Source organism: Staurois parvus, unplaced genomic scaffold (assembly GCF_062004578.1).
Source record: "Staurois parvus isolate SC_StPar_1 unplaced genomic scaffold, SC_StPar_1.0 ptg000438l, whole genome shotgun sequence".
NCBI classification, from domain to species: Eukaryota; Metazoa; Chordata; class Amphibia; order Anura; family Ranidae; genus Staurois; species Staurois parvus.
In genome coordinates, this window is record NW_028318234.1 from 6,926,489 (window position 1) to 6,941,021 (window position 14,533).

The following is a 14,533-nucleotide window of genomic DNA, read 5'->3' on the forward strand; positions in this document are numbered from 1 at the left end:
AAAAAATCACAGAGCTGCCAAAAGATTTCAACTGCTGACTTAATTCCTTACAGGAAACCAATGACATAATCTGATTTGTTGCATTTTGTTGAACTAATTATCATAAAATTGAGCAATGTAACTTTTCAGGTTTGTAAGGCTCTTTGCAAGCTCAATTACTTTTTGCCATCCTACATCTACCAGGCTGGGACGTAACTATGTGTAACGAGGGCTCCATAGCAAACATTATTTACAGGTCCCCTTCATCTATGGGGGGGGGACTCAGTAACCTGTAGATCACAATGTACCAGTTGATCGTGGACAGGTGTCTGGTAGATCTCAGTCTGGGCTGACTGAATCCGCCATCCCACAGCATCAGAGTGCAATGTAGAGGGACTACTTGTTAAGTTGGAGCTGTAGTAGGGAGCAGGAGCCGCATAAGCCGATGCCTCCTCTGTAGTGTCGGCTCCTGTCCCATATGGAGTGATACCAACTGCACTTCACCTCTTATCCCAGCTAGCGGTCTCCAGAGTGGTGCCAGCAGCAGGAAAGAAGAGATCTTCAGGTCAGTGTGAAGCAATACACAGGGCATAATATATAGGGCAGCTTTCACACTGATGTGCTGCGGATTACCCACACCGTGAGTGCAGTGCAGTGTACCTGCAGCTTTCCTGCGGGTTTGTTGCGCTTAGCTGTAGACTTCTATTATATCCTTCGGGTTTTGTGCACTTTCTGAAGTCTACCCAAACTCCTGAATGCAGGAATTTTGTTGCACTTTCAGAAAGTGCACCACACCTGCAGGATATAATAGAAGTCTATGGCAAAGTGCAGCTAACCCAGGGAAGTCGCAGATGCACTGCGCTGCACCCACAGTGCAGGTAAAACGCAGCACATCAGTGTGGAAGCATCTTTATAGGGGGCTCAGAACAGTAAGGGTTAATTTACATTTGCAGTTTTGGGAGTGGTAACACCCCATAGTTAAGATGTGTTTTTACCACCCCTGTCCCCTATAGCTGCAGTGGACAGGGGTGTACACATGTTGCAGTTGCAGCAGGAGCTATACGCCCTGTCATGTTTGGTGGGTGTAGCACCTGTCAAGTATGACCCATTCAAGTGAATGAGGCCACTGTGCAAGTGCCCTGCATCCTTACGCCGTACAGCAAATAAGGGGTTAAAGCAGGCAGCTTTGTGTTGCTTCCTCACCACCTGCTTTAACCCATCGGACCCACAGAAGTATGCAGTTGGGGGGGCGCTTGCAGTGTCCCTATTTACTTGAATTGGTTGCAACTGGCAGATAGTAGTGTACACCAAAGCAACAGGGGATTTAATTCTTGCTGTGGCATGTGTACACCTTTGGCTGATGTCTCAGCAGCTAAAAGGGATAAGAAATTGAAAACTGTGACTCAACCGCGGGGTTTTACCACCCCCCAACTTTACGTGTGAAAGAACCTTAAGGGTGCCACTGCCAAATGCAACTAAGGGCTCATTCACAAGTGCAAGCACTGCTGCTCCTCTGAAAAGCAAACCGAGTGTGTTTGACATTGTCTACTCACCACTTGATTTAAACCCATCATTGCCATGCAATGCATGTGATTGCGACCCGACCCAGTAGTACGGCAATTAGACGTTTAAATCAGGTGTGAGGAGGTGACCCTGTGCCCGGTGATCTTTGACTTCTCCTATGCTGTTCAAATAGACCTCTACCTCTTTACGGTTGGCTACCCCTGGTCTACAGATACCAAATTACAACAGCTTAGCAACTATTTACAGGTTTCCAAACTATTTTGGCTGAACAAATCCCAGAAGCCAGTTAAAGGAGAAGTACAGACAAAGTTCTTTTGGCTGTACTTCTGTGGATCACAGGACTGCAGTTTGTTCTGCAGTCCTGCGATCCGGGCTAAAGCCTACTGCTGGCTGACATCACTTAGCCGGTCCAGGCTAGGGAACGATTCCGACTTCAAAGTCAGCGATCCACCCCAGAGTCTGGAAAGGCACCTGGCTCAGTCTCTCAGTGATCCGCTGAGAGGCTGAGCCAGCCGCTCCCTCCACAGCCCAGCACTCCAGTTGAGTGCGTGGGAGTGGGGGCCGCAAAGCAGACAGTGGCGGCTGACTCTCTGGTCCCAGTAGCGGTGAGAACTTAGCGATCAGCGGTCATGTGATCACTGAGTTCTCACCCTTCAAGCCGGCAGGGGACAGATGCAGCATCGGACCAATGCTGCATCCACCTAGGTAAGTATATTTTGGAACCCCTCCCCACACTTCACTTTTATGTAGCCCATAAATTATATAGGGGAATCCATCCTTCTGTGTCATTGTATTCGGACAGCTGGGATACTTCCCTTCCATCAGAATACACAGATCAGAGTTGCAGGCTATAATCTGCGGCGCTGATCAAGCTGGTTAAACGTGAAAAGAAAGCCCACTTCCATGATGCCACATAAATATGTTTGGCCATCCCTGTGGAACTCAGATGGCACCCCAAATAAGAAAGACCGGCTTGACTGTATATCTTCTTTATAAACAATATCCTAATTGAAAATATTTTTGTAGCCAATACCTCCCTCTTTCTGGCATATCTAAGGTATGCTCTTCTTTGGAATGTCTTCCTCACCAGAAGAATTTTAGTACCTACCTCCTCGTGTAGCAAGGGTGGTGCCGCCATAGGAGAAAACAATACAGGAAGTATCTGTACTTGGTGTGTGAGCCTGTTTGCAGTGAAATTTTGTGTGAACCTAAAAATAAATAAAACAGAATCATAGATTAGATGCTTAAAAACTTCCATTGTTGATCGATGTTACAATGAGATGTGCTTTAAGCTGGCCATAGATGAATCAGCTTCTTTTTGATCAGCCCATTGACTAATCAGAAATACTGAACAGATTCCCTCACACAAGCAAGGTGGATGAAGGAATTCCACAAGTCCCCTTTCCCTCCCAAATGCCATTGTATTCGAACAGTGCTGATTGTACATTGTCAGAACACACTGATCAGCTCTGCAGTCAAATGATTTAACAAAAAATTTCTTCTCAAACAGGAATGTTCATAGATGGATTCGTCCAGTCCCTGCTGAACTGGCCACATTTCAGTCCATCTATGGCCAGCTTTAACTACCTTAAGAGCAGACCCCTTTCCTGCCCAGGCCAATTTTTAGATTTCAGCACTGTCAACACTTTTGACAGTTACTCAGTCATGCAACACTGTACCCAAATGAATTTTATCATTTTTTGAGACAGACTGAGCTTTTTTTGGTGGAATTTAATCACTACTGAGTTTTTTTCGCAATATAAATAAAAATAACTGAAAATTTTGAAAATACATTTCTTTTCTTAGTTTCTGGTATAACATTTTGCAAATAAATCATCATATTTAGTCTGTGTGAAAGTCTGCAAACTATGGTATATAAATTTGATAATTGATCAGTTTTGATGTACTGACTGCCTATCTCATTACAGTACAAATACCCCCCAAATGACCCCTTTTTTTAAAGCAGACAGCCCAGCGTATTTACTAAGAGGCATGGTGAGTACGACTGTGAAAGCTGTGATTGGCCACACGGTACAGGGCTACTGTGATTGGCCACGTACCATGTGATCAATCACAGAGATCACAGTAGTAAACAATGAGCCAACCACACATTTTTGTCACCCTACAACCGCACATCTAAATTCTAAATGAACCCTTGGTGAAGTCTTCTAAATGAGATCCAACTAAAGCTCTATATAGGGGAATCAGGACTTCCTTCCTCCTGCTAGTATCCCTTCTAGTGATGCATCCTAGATTTCTATTTGCTTTTCCAACTGCACATCTCACTTTCCCAAGGTACTGATGTTCAGGGCATTAAAGGGCCAATACAAGGACAAATACAGACACTTATACTAATAGAATTTAAAAATAAAAATACATTAAAAAGCAAAGTTTTAAAAAAAGGCAAAGAAAATGGATAATATCTCTTGTGCCATTGACTGCCACTCTTTTCTTCATTGGATACAATTGTGTGTGTGTAAGATGCCTGTAGCCCCTCTGAGTACTATGGTTCCTTCTGACAGCCCCTATAACACCATTGTGTCCTGAAGGGGTGGAAGAAAGAAACAGAGTGTGGGGGGGGGGGGGGGTCAGGCATCTGACACTCCAAGAAGATTTTTCAGCCAGCTTAGCAGTTTAAAAACAGCAGAGATCATTGGCATGGACGGTATGGGTAAGCAATTTTTTGCACTGATACATTTTTGAAAGACTTTTTAGTAGGAACATTAAAGTGGAACTTAACCTTATTGGAGCACAATAAACTGAAAATGCTATTTAATTCACATTTGATATTAAAAGCAAACTCCCCCATCCATCCACGTCTCCATGCTTTATTTTGTTAAGAAATCACTTTAAAAAAGCATTTCTAGTGGTGGCCATCTTGAGTAAGGGAAGATGATTTGTACAGCATTTACTTCTTGGAATCCATCTGCCCATATCTCAGAAATGCAGGCAGGAGGGTGTGCTTAGCTGAGAAAGCCCCTCCTCCAGATAAAAGAAATAAAATGTTTGCTTTATTTTGTTTAGAAATGCTAGCAGGTATTTTTTAAAGTGATTTCTTGTGGTGGCCATCTTGAGTAAGGGCAGATGATTCGTACAGCATTTACTTCTTGGAATCCATCTGCCCATATCTCAGGCAAGCAGGCAGGTCGGTGTGCTTAGTTAAGAAAGCCCCTCCTCCAGATAAAAGACACTAAAATCTCCTAGATTGTAAGCTCAAAAGAGCAGGGCCCTCGATCCCCTCATGTTTTGCATTGTATTGGTATTGTTCTGTCACATGTTCTGTCCCCCTTTGTAATGTACAGCGCTGAGCGAACTATTGGCGCTTTATAAATACTGTATAATAATAATAATAACTAAAATGCCAAAGAATACTCCTGGGATGTATGACATAATTTTGACCTAGGACAAAAACCAGGAAGCAACTAAAGTCACGTGTTAAAGAAAAAAAAAAAAAAAAAGTATTAAAACCAGTAAATTTAATATGCCTTCCTTTCTAGTTACTAATGCTAAAAGCATAAGGATTAAAATAGTTAATGTTGATTGAGAACGTTTAGTTCCACATTAACAAATAAATAACTACTTTATTTGGCATTTCTTTTATTTTCTAATATTTGCCATGGAGTTTAGCTTTAATTGACTTTATTTTTCCCCCCAATTCAGACAGAAAATACACACATAAAGCAGAGAACACACAGGTAAAATAGTTTTTTTCTTTTCCTCTGATCATTTATCTTTAAATAATTTCATGTTATCCTTAAAAACAAGTTTATTGGTGATTTATGTTGACTTAACAAAACACAAAGATATTATTTCTTGTAAATTACAGAATGAAGTAGACGCTAGGTACGGGACCCATGCCAAAATCCTCTCCAATCTGATTCTGGAACATTTCATTTTCAACAAAATCAAAACCCCAATGTTCCCTCATATTTTTGCTGCCTCTTTGAAAACAGACACAATACGCAACAAGAACCAGAATTATGTTAATGAATCATACGCACGAGACTGGAAAAGGAGGAAAAAAATAACGTACTTGGGTAGGGGGTATTGAGATAAATTGTGACCAAAAAAAAAAAAAAAGCGTGCTTTAATACATCACCTGTTTCTTGACACGAGAACAAAAATATATATATTTCTAGCAACAGAAGTGCAAGTGAGAAATAACAGACTGCATACAATAGTCTATTTCCTAGTGGCAGGGGGAAGAAAGCCCCTCCACTATTTGAACTGGACTCGATCTGCGAACATTTCTCAGGCCGATCGAGGATGTGATTGCTTGCTGAACCTATGTGCGTCTTTTGGCTTCCTTAGACATTAACAACATGTTTTTAGGAGACCTTTCCAAGAACACTGCGGATTAAGACAATAAAAATGGAATATGGACAGAACACGTTTATGATTGTGGGAGAAAAACACCAGACGGCCGTGACAAGTGTAAGAGAGGTCATTAATGGTGCCGGGTAACGATGGCTAATATAAATGGAAGGATCTGCACATTTACAGGAAGGGACGAAGGAAAAAAAAACAAAGTCTTCTTAAAAATATGAATGTGATTATTTCTGAGAGAAAACATTTGGGAAAGAACTGTTCATGTTCATGAAATTGAATTTGCACAACTGCGTTAAATAACCCAAAGGGAAACAAACTGTATAGGCCATTAGAAAGAAAACAACACAAGGGTTATGAAAGAAAACAAATGTACATTCTGTCCTAGACATGCAGACTAAAGCCCACCATACACGGGTCGAATTCTGAAAGAATTTTCTTTCGAAAATCTTTTCTAAGAATTTTCGTTCGAATTTCGCACCATTAGTGGGTCACAGAAAGGGCTGATTTTCGTGTGACCATTGAAATTAATTGATCATGCACGCTGGAAATTTTTGGAAAAATGAACGAATTTTGAATCAATGATGGGAAAATCGTACAAGAAATGTAATTGAAAGAGAAATGAGCATGAGCTGTGACCTGGAAAGAAAAGAAAATGCTTGGCCATGAAAATTCTTTTCTGTAGCAACATGAGGTTAAATTGAAGGCTTGGTTGGTCGAATTTTGAAAGCAAGGGTGGCACCATTGGATTACAAAACGCGCAAAATTTCAGATTTCCTAAAGAAAATTAGTTCGGAATTCGCCCCATGTATGGCCTGCATAAGGCTAGGTTCAGATCTTTGCTAGTCCGGAATGTGTGGAAAATAGTGTGCGTTCTTGACACGTAGAGAAACATCCTGCCCTTTAGCAGATGCACAGTGGTGTCATTATTTGGTAATGGCACCCCCATGCATCTGTAAATCTGTGCACCAAACTGTTGACGTGTAATTTTAGAAAACAGTCAGGGATTCCTTTTTCACATTTCTCACACATTGGGCAGCCCATTAAAATGAATGGGCTGCCCTGCAGGTGACGAATGCAAACGTGTGGAAATGCGCCCATTTTTGGTCACACCTGTAGGTGTGAACAAGCATAATACTAGCTATAGCCTTTTAATGGAAGGTAGACATAGGGGTGTGATCCCAGATTTTTTTTAAAGGATAAGTTCACCTTTCATAACATGTTACACCCATATTCAGGGTGTAATGTAACATATTGTGAATGCGTTCCCCTGCTTTGGCAGCTAGTGGGGAATCTTCTCCCCCCTCGCTAGCTGTCAAATGTAAAAAAAAACGTGGCCATGCGGGACCACTATGTTCTGTGAATGAGAAACTCTAAGTCCCGGCAGCCTTAGTGGCTGACGGCTTGTAGTTCTCAGTGAACTATCATGGCACTGTGGAGCATCGTGGTAGTTCATTGATTCTTCCTGTCAGTATATCTGCTCGCCCGTACGGGCAAGCAGATATACAGACAGGTCTGCAGGAGACCTGCATGGTACCAGCAATCTCCTGATCGCTGGTGCAATGGTTTACAGGCTCCTGCAACAAAAAATAATAAAATGCACATTTTTTACCTGCATTTTTTGTATAAAGGTGAACTTATCCTTTAAGGAGCATGGTATAAGTGTGCATACGTGCATCACCTGACCTTGCATCATTATGCCAAAGAGAAGAGATGGTACTACATTTATAATGGAAGAAACAACAGCAAAGGGGTGCCCAAATATAGCCAGCCTGACTTTTCCAGTGGAAAGATCAGCTGGCGATGTCTCTTGGGACAGAAACTGGTAACAGCTGGCACTCAATCCATCAGATATCCACTGGGTAGCAGCCATCAAAGGCTCAGAGTCATAGATGATAAAAGTGTAATTTAAAAGGTTATTATGAGATTTATTTATTTCAGGTACTTATATAGTGCCATCAATTTACATACATATATTGTACATTCACATCGGATCCTAACCCTCAAGGGGCAAACAATCTAAGGTCCCTAACCTACATTCATTCATACATACACATACTAGGGCCAATTTAGAGAGGATCCAACTGACCTACCAGCATGTCTTAGGAGTGTGGGAGGACACCAGAGTACCCGGAGGGAACCTATGCAGGCACAGGGAGAACATGCAAACTACAGACAGGTGGTGCCGTGGCTGGGATTCAAATCAAGAATCCTAGTACTGCCAGGCGGAAGTGCTAACCAATTAGCCACTGTGCTAATATGAGATGTGATATTAGCACTTGATTTATCAAGATGAGAAAGTTTGAGGACCCCTTCACATCCCGTTGTATTAAATATGTAAATACAGCATTTCATATTCCTAAAATGTGCCTGCTGTACCATGTACTTGTATGAAAAAGTATCCTGTTCTCTTTGTATTGCTGCCAGTCCCTCTGCTTTCCTATTAAAAACAGACTGCACAAGGCATGAGAGTACAGTGTGGTCAGTTCTCTAGATGTGCTGGGAACTCAGTGTGCTCTCCTCCAATAATCAGACTTGTCTTGACAAACCCCACCCTGCACAGCCATTCAATGGAAAGATCAGTGTTTTGCCCTTTCTCCTCCCCCACCTCTCTATGCAGCTGAGAACAGCCGGTATGTGATCCTTTATAAAAAAAAAGAAAAAAAGAAAAAAAGAAGAAGGAAGGTTTTCTTTTATAAAGTTTGTTACACCTATAAACAAATGTTACTTTTCATTTCTATTTTGAACTGTACAAGTTGTTTTACAAGGGGAGGGTTTACATATACTTTAACACAATGCATTAGAGCCAATTCACACTTGTGCAGTGAGGATTGAAGCTCAGGTTTCACAGCTAATTGACACAGTAGTTGTTCAGTGGTTCATGTCAGGTTTCCATCAGGTTCAGGACAGGATTAGCTCTCAGGATTATCCTGTTCATACATATGCGGTTTAGAAACGGTTCCTATAAAAGTCAATAGTCGGTAATCCGCATCTATACCTAACCGCACTGCTGAGAAATCGTACAGGACCCTTTTTCAAACCGCACTGAATCCACACCGCCTGTGCACCAGATATATGTGAACAGGCACCATGGGAAGGAATGTTATTACACTTGTCATGCGGATTAGATGCAACTGAAACTGCATCCAATCCGCATATATGTGAACTGGCACTTACCGTGCAATAAAGCAGCACTGTTTCCACTTTTACAGTCAGATTGGGATAACGCCTACACTAGATTTGTTACATATTCCCACTAACATAGCATAACTTAGAAAATGTTAAAAAAAGTAATCAGCAATTTTTAAAGTGCTTTTTACTTGCTTAAAAATCTTTATATGCTCCCTCTTCTTTGTAGTGTTTAGAAGGGGGCTGTGGAGTAGTGTTTAACATCATTAACCCCGATGTGAATGTACAATATGTATATATATATATATATTATTATTATTATTATTACACAGGATTTATATAGCGCCAACAGCTTGGTCAGCACTTTACAATATAACGGGAGACAAAACAGCAACGATACAGTTCAATACAAGAGGGTTAGGATGGCCCTGATCCTTGGAGCTAACAATCTAAGAGAATGTAAAGCATTGTGTACATTGACGGCGCTATATAAGTACCTGTAATAAATAAATAGTAACCCTGTCTGTACTGTCCACTTTGGTGGAACTCCACCTTAACAGAACTGCTGTCAATCATGCAGATGCATACGCTGAATGGACAAAATTATAGGCTGAGCATCACCAAGTTATGCCACTCGAAGGTCTGACAGTCGATTGTCAAAAACCTTCATAGAAAATCAACCTTTTTAAAGCCGGAAATAGTCTGAACAAAATTTGGCTGGTTCCTGCTTCAATTCTAATCCATCTATGGGCAGGATGGATCTACTTAAGTCTAGCCATCGATTGACTTCAGAACAACCAGCCTGTTGGTTTTTTTTTTTCATATACTATAGCCACCAGCAGTGATCATTGTATTCTGTTGTCAGAATACAACAGCGCAGTGGGAGGGATTCCCCCATCAACACAGTCAGTGGTTGAAGGAAAGAACATGACAATCTATGGCCAGTCTAAATTTGCATATGAATATTTATTCACCATTAACAGTACACGCGTATGTGAAGCTACAGAGCTACCCAAGCAGCAGTTTTCTTTTTATTGTGTGCATAGCCTGTGTTGTCACTTGAGTAGCAGGAGAGGGGGCAGCATAGTGGGCAAATGATTAACACTTCCGCCTGGCAGCACTAGGGTCGTTGGTTCGAATTCCAACTAGGACACTACCTGCCTGGAGTTTGCATGTTCTCCCTGTGCGGGTTTCCTCCAAGTACTCCGGTTTCCTTCCACACTCCAAAGGTATGCTGGTAGGTTAACTGGCTCCTGTCTAAATTGTCCCTAGTATGTGTATGTATGAATAGAAGTTAGCAACCTTAGATGGAACACTACTTAAGGGTTAGGGACTGATGTGAATGTACAATATATATGTCTAAAGCGTAAATTGATGGCGCTATAGAAGTACCTGAAAAAAATAAATAAGATACCAAATTGCACATCCAAGTGAATGAGTAAAAAAAAGTCATATATCCCCCTCCTTCTCTCCAGATGGCACCTATCTCGATTTGAACTCTACAAGAACAGTCAACAAATACAGAGCTATTGCTGGGGTTTCTCTTCGGAAAGCCCAGTACTGCATTTGCTGTAAATTGTGTATAACGTAAGTGACCTGCATGAGACATTTGTCTGTCCAATAAAGATTTTCCACATAAAGAAAAAATGATAAAACCATATAAACTGATAAAATTAAAAAAAAAAAAAGGCTAATTATGGATCCCCTACAAACCACATCTATCTTACAGACATGGCTACATCGTGAGCATGAGGTAAACAAAGACAAATCTGAGTGGAAAGTGAAAGGGCGAAGGTGGGAAAGTGGAATGTGAAACAGTTTCTGCAATAAGAAATTACCTTGTTGGACGTGAATGAACTTTGAATACACCTGTGACCGCTCTGCCAAATCGCATTAACCTCAGAAAAGCAATTACATGGCATTGCCTTCGGGCTGAAGTCAACAAGCAAGGTTTACACACAACGCAGGAAGAAAAGTGTCAAAACAAACAAATATCTGACAAATAAAACGTCACTGTGCTCAAACAGAAAGCTACGTATATTCAAAGTGTACTCCTAGAAATGGCAGTATGGGAGTATAATGGCTAATGATATAGTAAATAGGAAAAGACAGTAACCTAAACCAGAGTTTCTCAACCTTTCTTCAGTCAAGGCACCCTTTAAAATTATGGACAATCCCAAGGCACCACTTTCTAAAATGGGGTGCCTCAAGACTGTCCATAATTTTAAAAGGGCACCCCATTCTAAAATGTGAAAAACTATTCTAATAGTTTTATATAACGCAAAAACATCCACACATGTAGGACACCCAACATTAGAGGTGATTTATTCTTCCAAAGCAAATACACTTTTTCTCACTGGTACTGACTAGTATTCTGATGTTTCTCTTCTCCCTCACTGAGCTAATGTGACCCCAGCACTGATGGAGAGGGGCAGGTGAGGGTTAAACTAGGAAGCTAAGCAGCCAAACAACATCCTCCTTATCAACTGATGATGTCATTGGTTGGCAGAACGCCGGCAGCTAGAAGGTCGTACAATATAAACCTGTGACTTTGTATAGCTAAAAGGCAGGCTTTTTCTACCCGCTGGCGTGTATACAAGTTTTGGGCAATTTTTATACATTTTGCCAAGGAACCCCTGAAGAAATCTCAAGTGACGTATCGCTCACGTGCAGCGAGGAGGATTGGGTGCGATGCTCGCTTCATGTGATGTGCAGATACCCTTAATGGTTATTGTGGATATTTTGGCATGCTTTCATTTATTTCATGTGAGTGCGATACTTTCTACCCAATAAATGGTTTTTAATGGATTTCCCACTACGAGTTTCCTTTTACATCTTTCCTTGAGTACGAAGTGTAATAGTTTGGAGGATGTCCCGCCATCATATCAGTCTCTAATTGATGAAGGGCTTGTTGATTGATGATCTGTACTACGCGGACACTCACCATAAGCGCTATTGCCTATCAGGTTTGGATGGGCCATGATATCTGGTGAGTGCCACTGAATTGGGGGAGGTTTTCCTCTGGAGTAGGTGGTGATATCTGAGTGCACTTTACTCAATCAATTATCGTTATGTTGTTTATGTGGTGACTTCGGTGGATCAATAAGGACTTTGCACTTCATCATAATCTTCATTTTTCAGTTGATGGACTTTTGTCAAATGAATTATATATTTGTGTATATTTACAGTTATATTTTGTATCATATTTTCACTCTGCTGGCGTATATATATATATATATATATATATATATATATATATATATATATATATATAAAATAGTTTTTGCACTGCTTATATTCAACATTGTGGTTCCTGAGGTGATTATTGCAAAAAATAATATTAGAGAGGTTGGTGGTTACGCAAGCAGTGGGTTGAAGTCAACTTGGAAGAGGATTTTTGGCAAACTGGATTTTCTGGAGATGGCGCAGAGCTGGCGACAAGGTGAGCATTGGAGTGAAAGTAACATGCCTGGCTATTTGATTATTCTTATGCTTTTCTAAAGTAGCATTCTGCTTTAAGGTAAGTGCTGCACTTTTAACCCAAACTACAGGTTCATTGAAGACAGACTAAACTTTCCCTTTAAGGAAGTTTCTGAACACGGCAGGTACGGATTAAAATAAATACAACAGTTCAAAGCCATTACAAAAGGCAATATGGTGTTAGGTGTCATTTCAAAGAGAACCTGATCACTTCAAGGATCCCACATCTGCCTAATAATATATGTGATGGTTTGTTTTGCTGTGAGAGGCACTTGTCCTGAGGGCCCTGACTCAGATGGGAAAGTTCTAATCTGATATCACAGTTAGCCATTCTGCAGTATGAGTCAGGCTGAACCAAGGAATGAATGGAATTCCAGATGTGAGTCCTCAGGCAGGCCATAGATGTGTGTAATGTTACAAGGCTGCCCCAATGACCTTCTCAGTGAAACCTGCATTATATATGGTTCCACATCAAACTACATAGACAAACATAAATTAGGGGCGACAAAACCAAAACAATTCATATATTTATAGGAGGACTTCAGTGGTCAGCCAAATATGCTCCTGGGATTTTTTTTTCAAAGGGCTTATGTCCTTACTTTCCCTTTGTGGCCAGAGACAAGTATGACAGGAACAGTGTTAATTGAGCTAATTGTCAATGACCTTTGCTGATGTCACAGTCACTGGGATTTCACAAAGATCTTCAGGAACAGATAAGAGAAAAAGGAGAATTGTGCACTTGTGAAGGCCAGAGCACGTTGGTGATTTATGAACCTCCCAATCAAGCACTGTTAAGAAGTTAATACTTTAAGCAGCCAGAGGGCATTGTTCTTTTCATCTCCAGATTGCATCCATAAATCTCAAGGTTTAACACCAGTGGAATATAGTTGTATTGCCTTAAAGCCAAGTACTGCCTAGCTAAACTAAAAAAAAAAAAAGTTAGCGTTTAATAGAAGGCACTGCAAGACACCCCATTATAACGCTCATTTTTAGCCTTTACCTCAAAGAATACCAGTGCAGCTGGCCAAACTATCATCAGCTATAGGGAGAATAAGCATGCCTATCCCACAAGTTAGTATTCTATTCCTGACCAACCAGTGTCTAAGCCGAGATAAGTACTAGTTTTCCTGAAGGAAAACAGTATTTGCAAAGAGATTTCAATGTATCCAGTGGGGCAACTATAGAGAGTAAAAGTGGCCTATTAAAAGAGAAGTTTAGGATTACAAAAAAATAAACATATATACCCATCTACAGGGGTTAGACCAAAAAATAGAAACACTACATGATTTGCAGGTGTGAAAGTGATGACATGTTTCACACTGAAAGCAAAAGTGATGTAACATTCTTTTGCTTCCGCTGTGTGATGAGACACCAAGCTAACAGGTGGGAAGCCTCACTTTCGTCATTCACTGCATGTGCTGCTAGTAACATGGGGGTTTATTTACTAAAGGTGGTTCGATCAGAATCTTGTGCACTTCAGCAGAGAAACCAATCAGCTTCCAGGTTTTATTGCCAGAGCTTAATTAAACAAGCTGAAGTTAGAAGCTGATTGGCTACCATGCACAGCTGCACCAGACTCTGAGTGAACCAGCTTTAGTAAATAAACCCCATGGAGTCATGTCAGAGCTTATTGAGAGGGCAAATTGTTTGTGTCTCCTATCGGGTGCCTCTGTGACTGAAGTTGCCAATTTGCCATGTTGCGAGGTATAGTGCCAAAGGTTATGACGGTGTATACATTTTCCAGGAAAATGTGATGAGCATAAGCGCGGTCAATATGATCAACTGACTGAAAGAGACAAAAGGACATTGTGCAGGATTGTGATCCGGAATCAGAAAACTGCCGAGCCAGCTGCCAGTTAAGGTATCTGGTTGGACCCAAACTTTAAAGTCAGGTTCTTTACAGAGTCTGGATCGGTTGAGTGACGTTACCTGACAGCGGACTTTAGCTTGCTGTTCGCTAGATTTTGTCACAAGAGTGCTGAACTAAGTGCACTTATGTGATCCATAGAAAAAGTAGGGCAAAAACAGCTATGGCCCTACCTTTCCTTTAAGTTGAATCTGTCACAAAAAAGTTTAGCTAAAGAAAAACCCCAGG

The 14,533-nt window shown here is 41.0% G+C and overlaps 1 protein-coding gene across 2 annotated transcripts in view; it reads right to left on the minus strand.

The window, feature by feature from the left end:
• WDR70 (WD repeat domain 70) overlaps positions 1-14,533 on the minus strand; it is a 411,295-nt gene that overhangs the window by 142,573 nt on the left and 254,189 nt on the right. For both annotated transcript variants that reach the window (XM_089687833.1, XM_089687834.1), the window contains exon 11: positions 2,612-2,711. In XM_089687833.1, the coding sequence (XP_089543959.1) occupies positions 2,612-2,711 (100 nt within the window). The remainder of the gene's footprint in view (positions 1-2,611; positions 2,712-14,533) is intronic.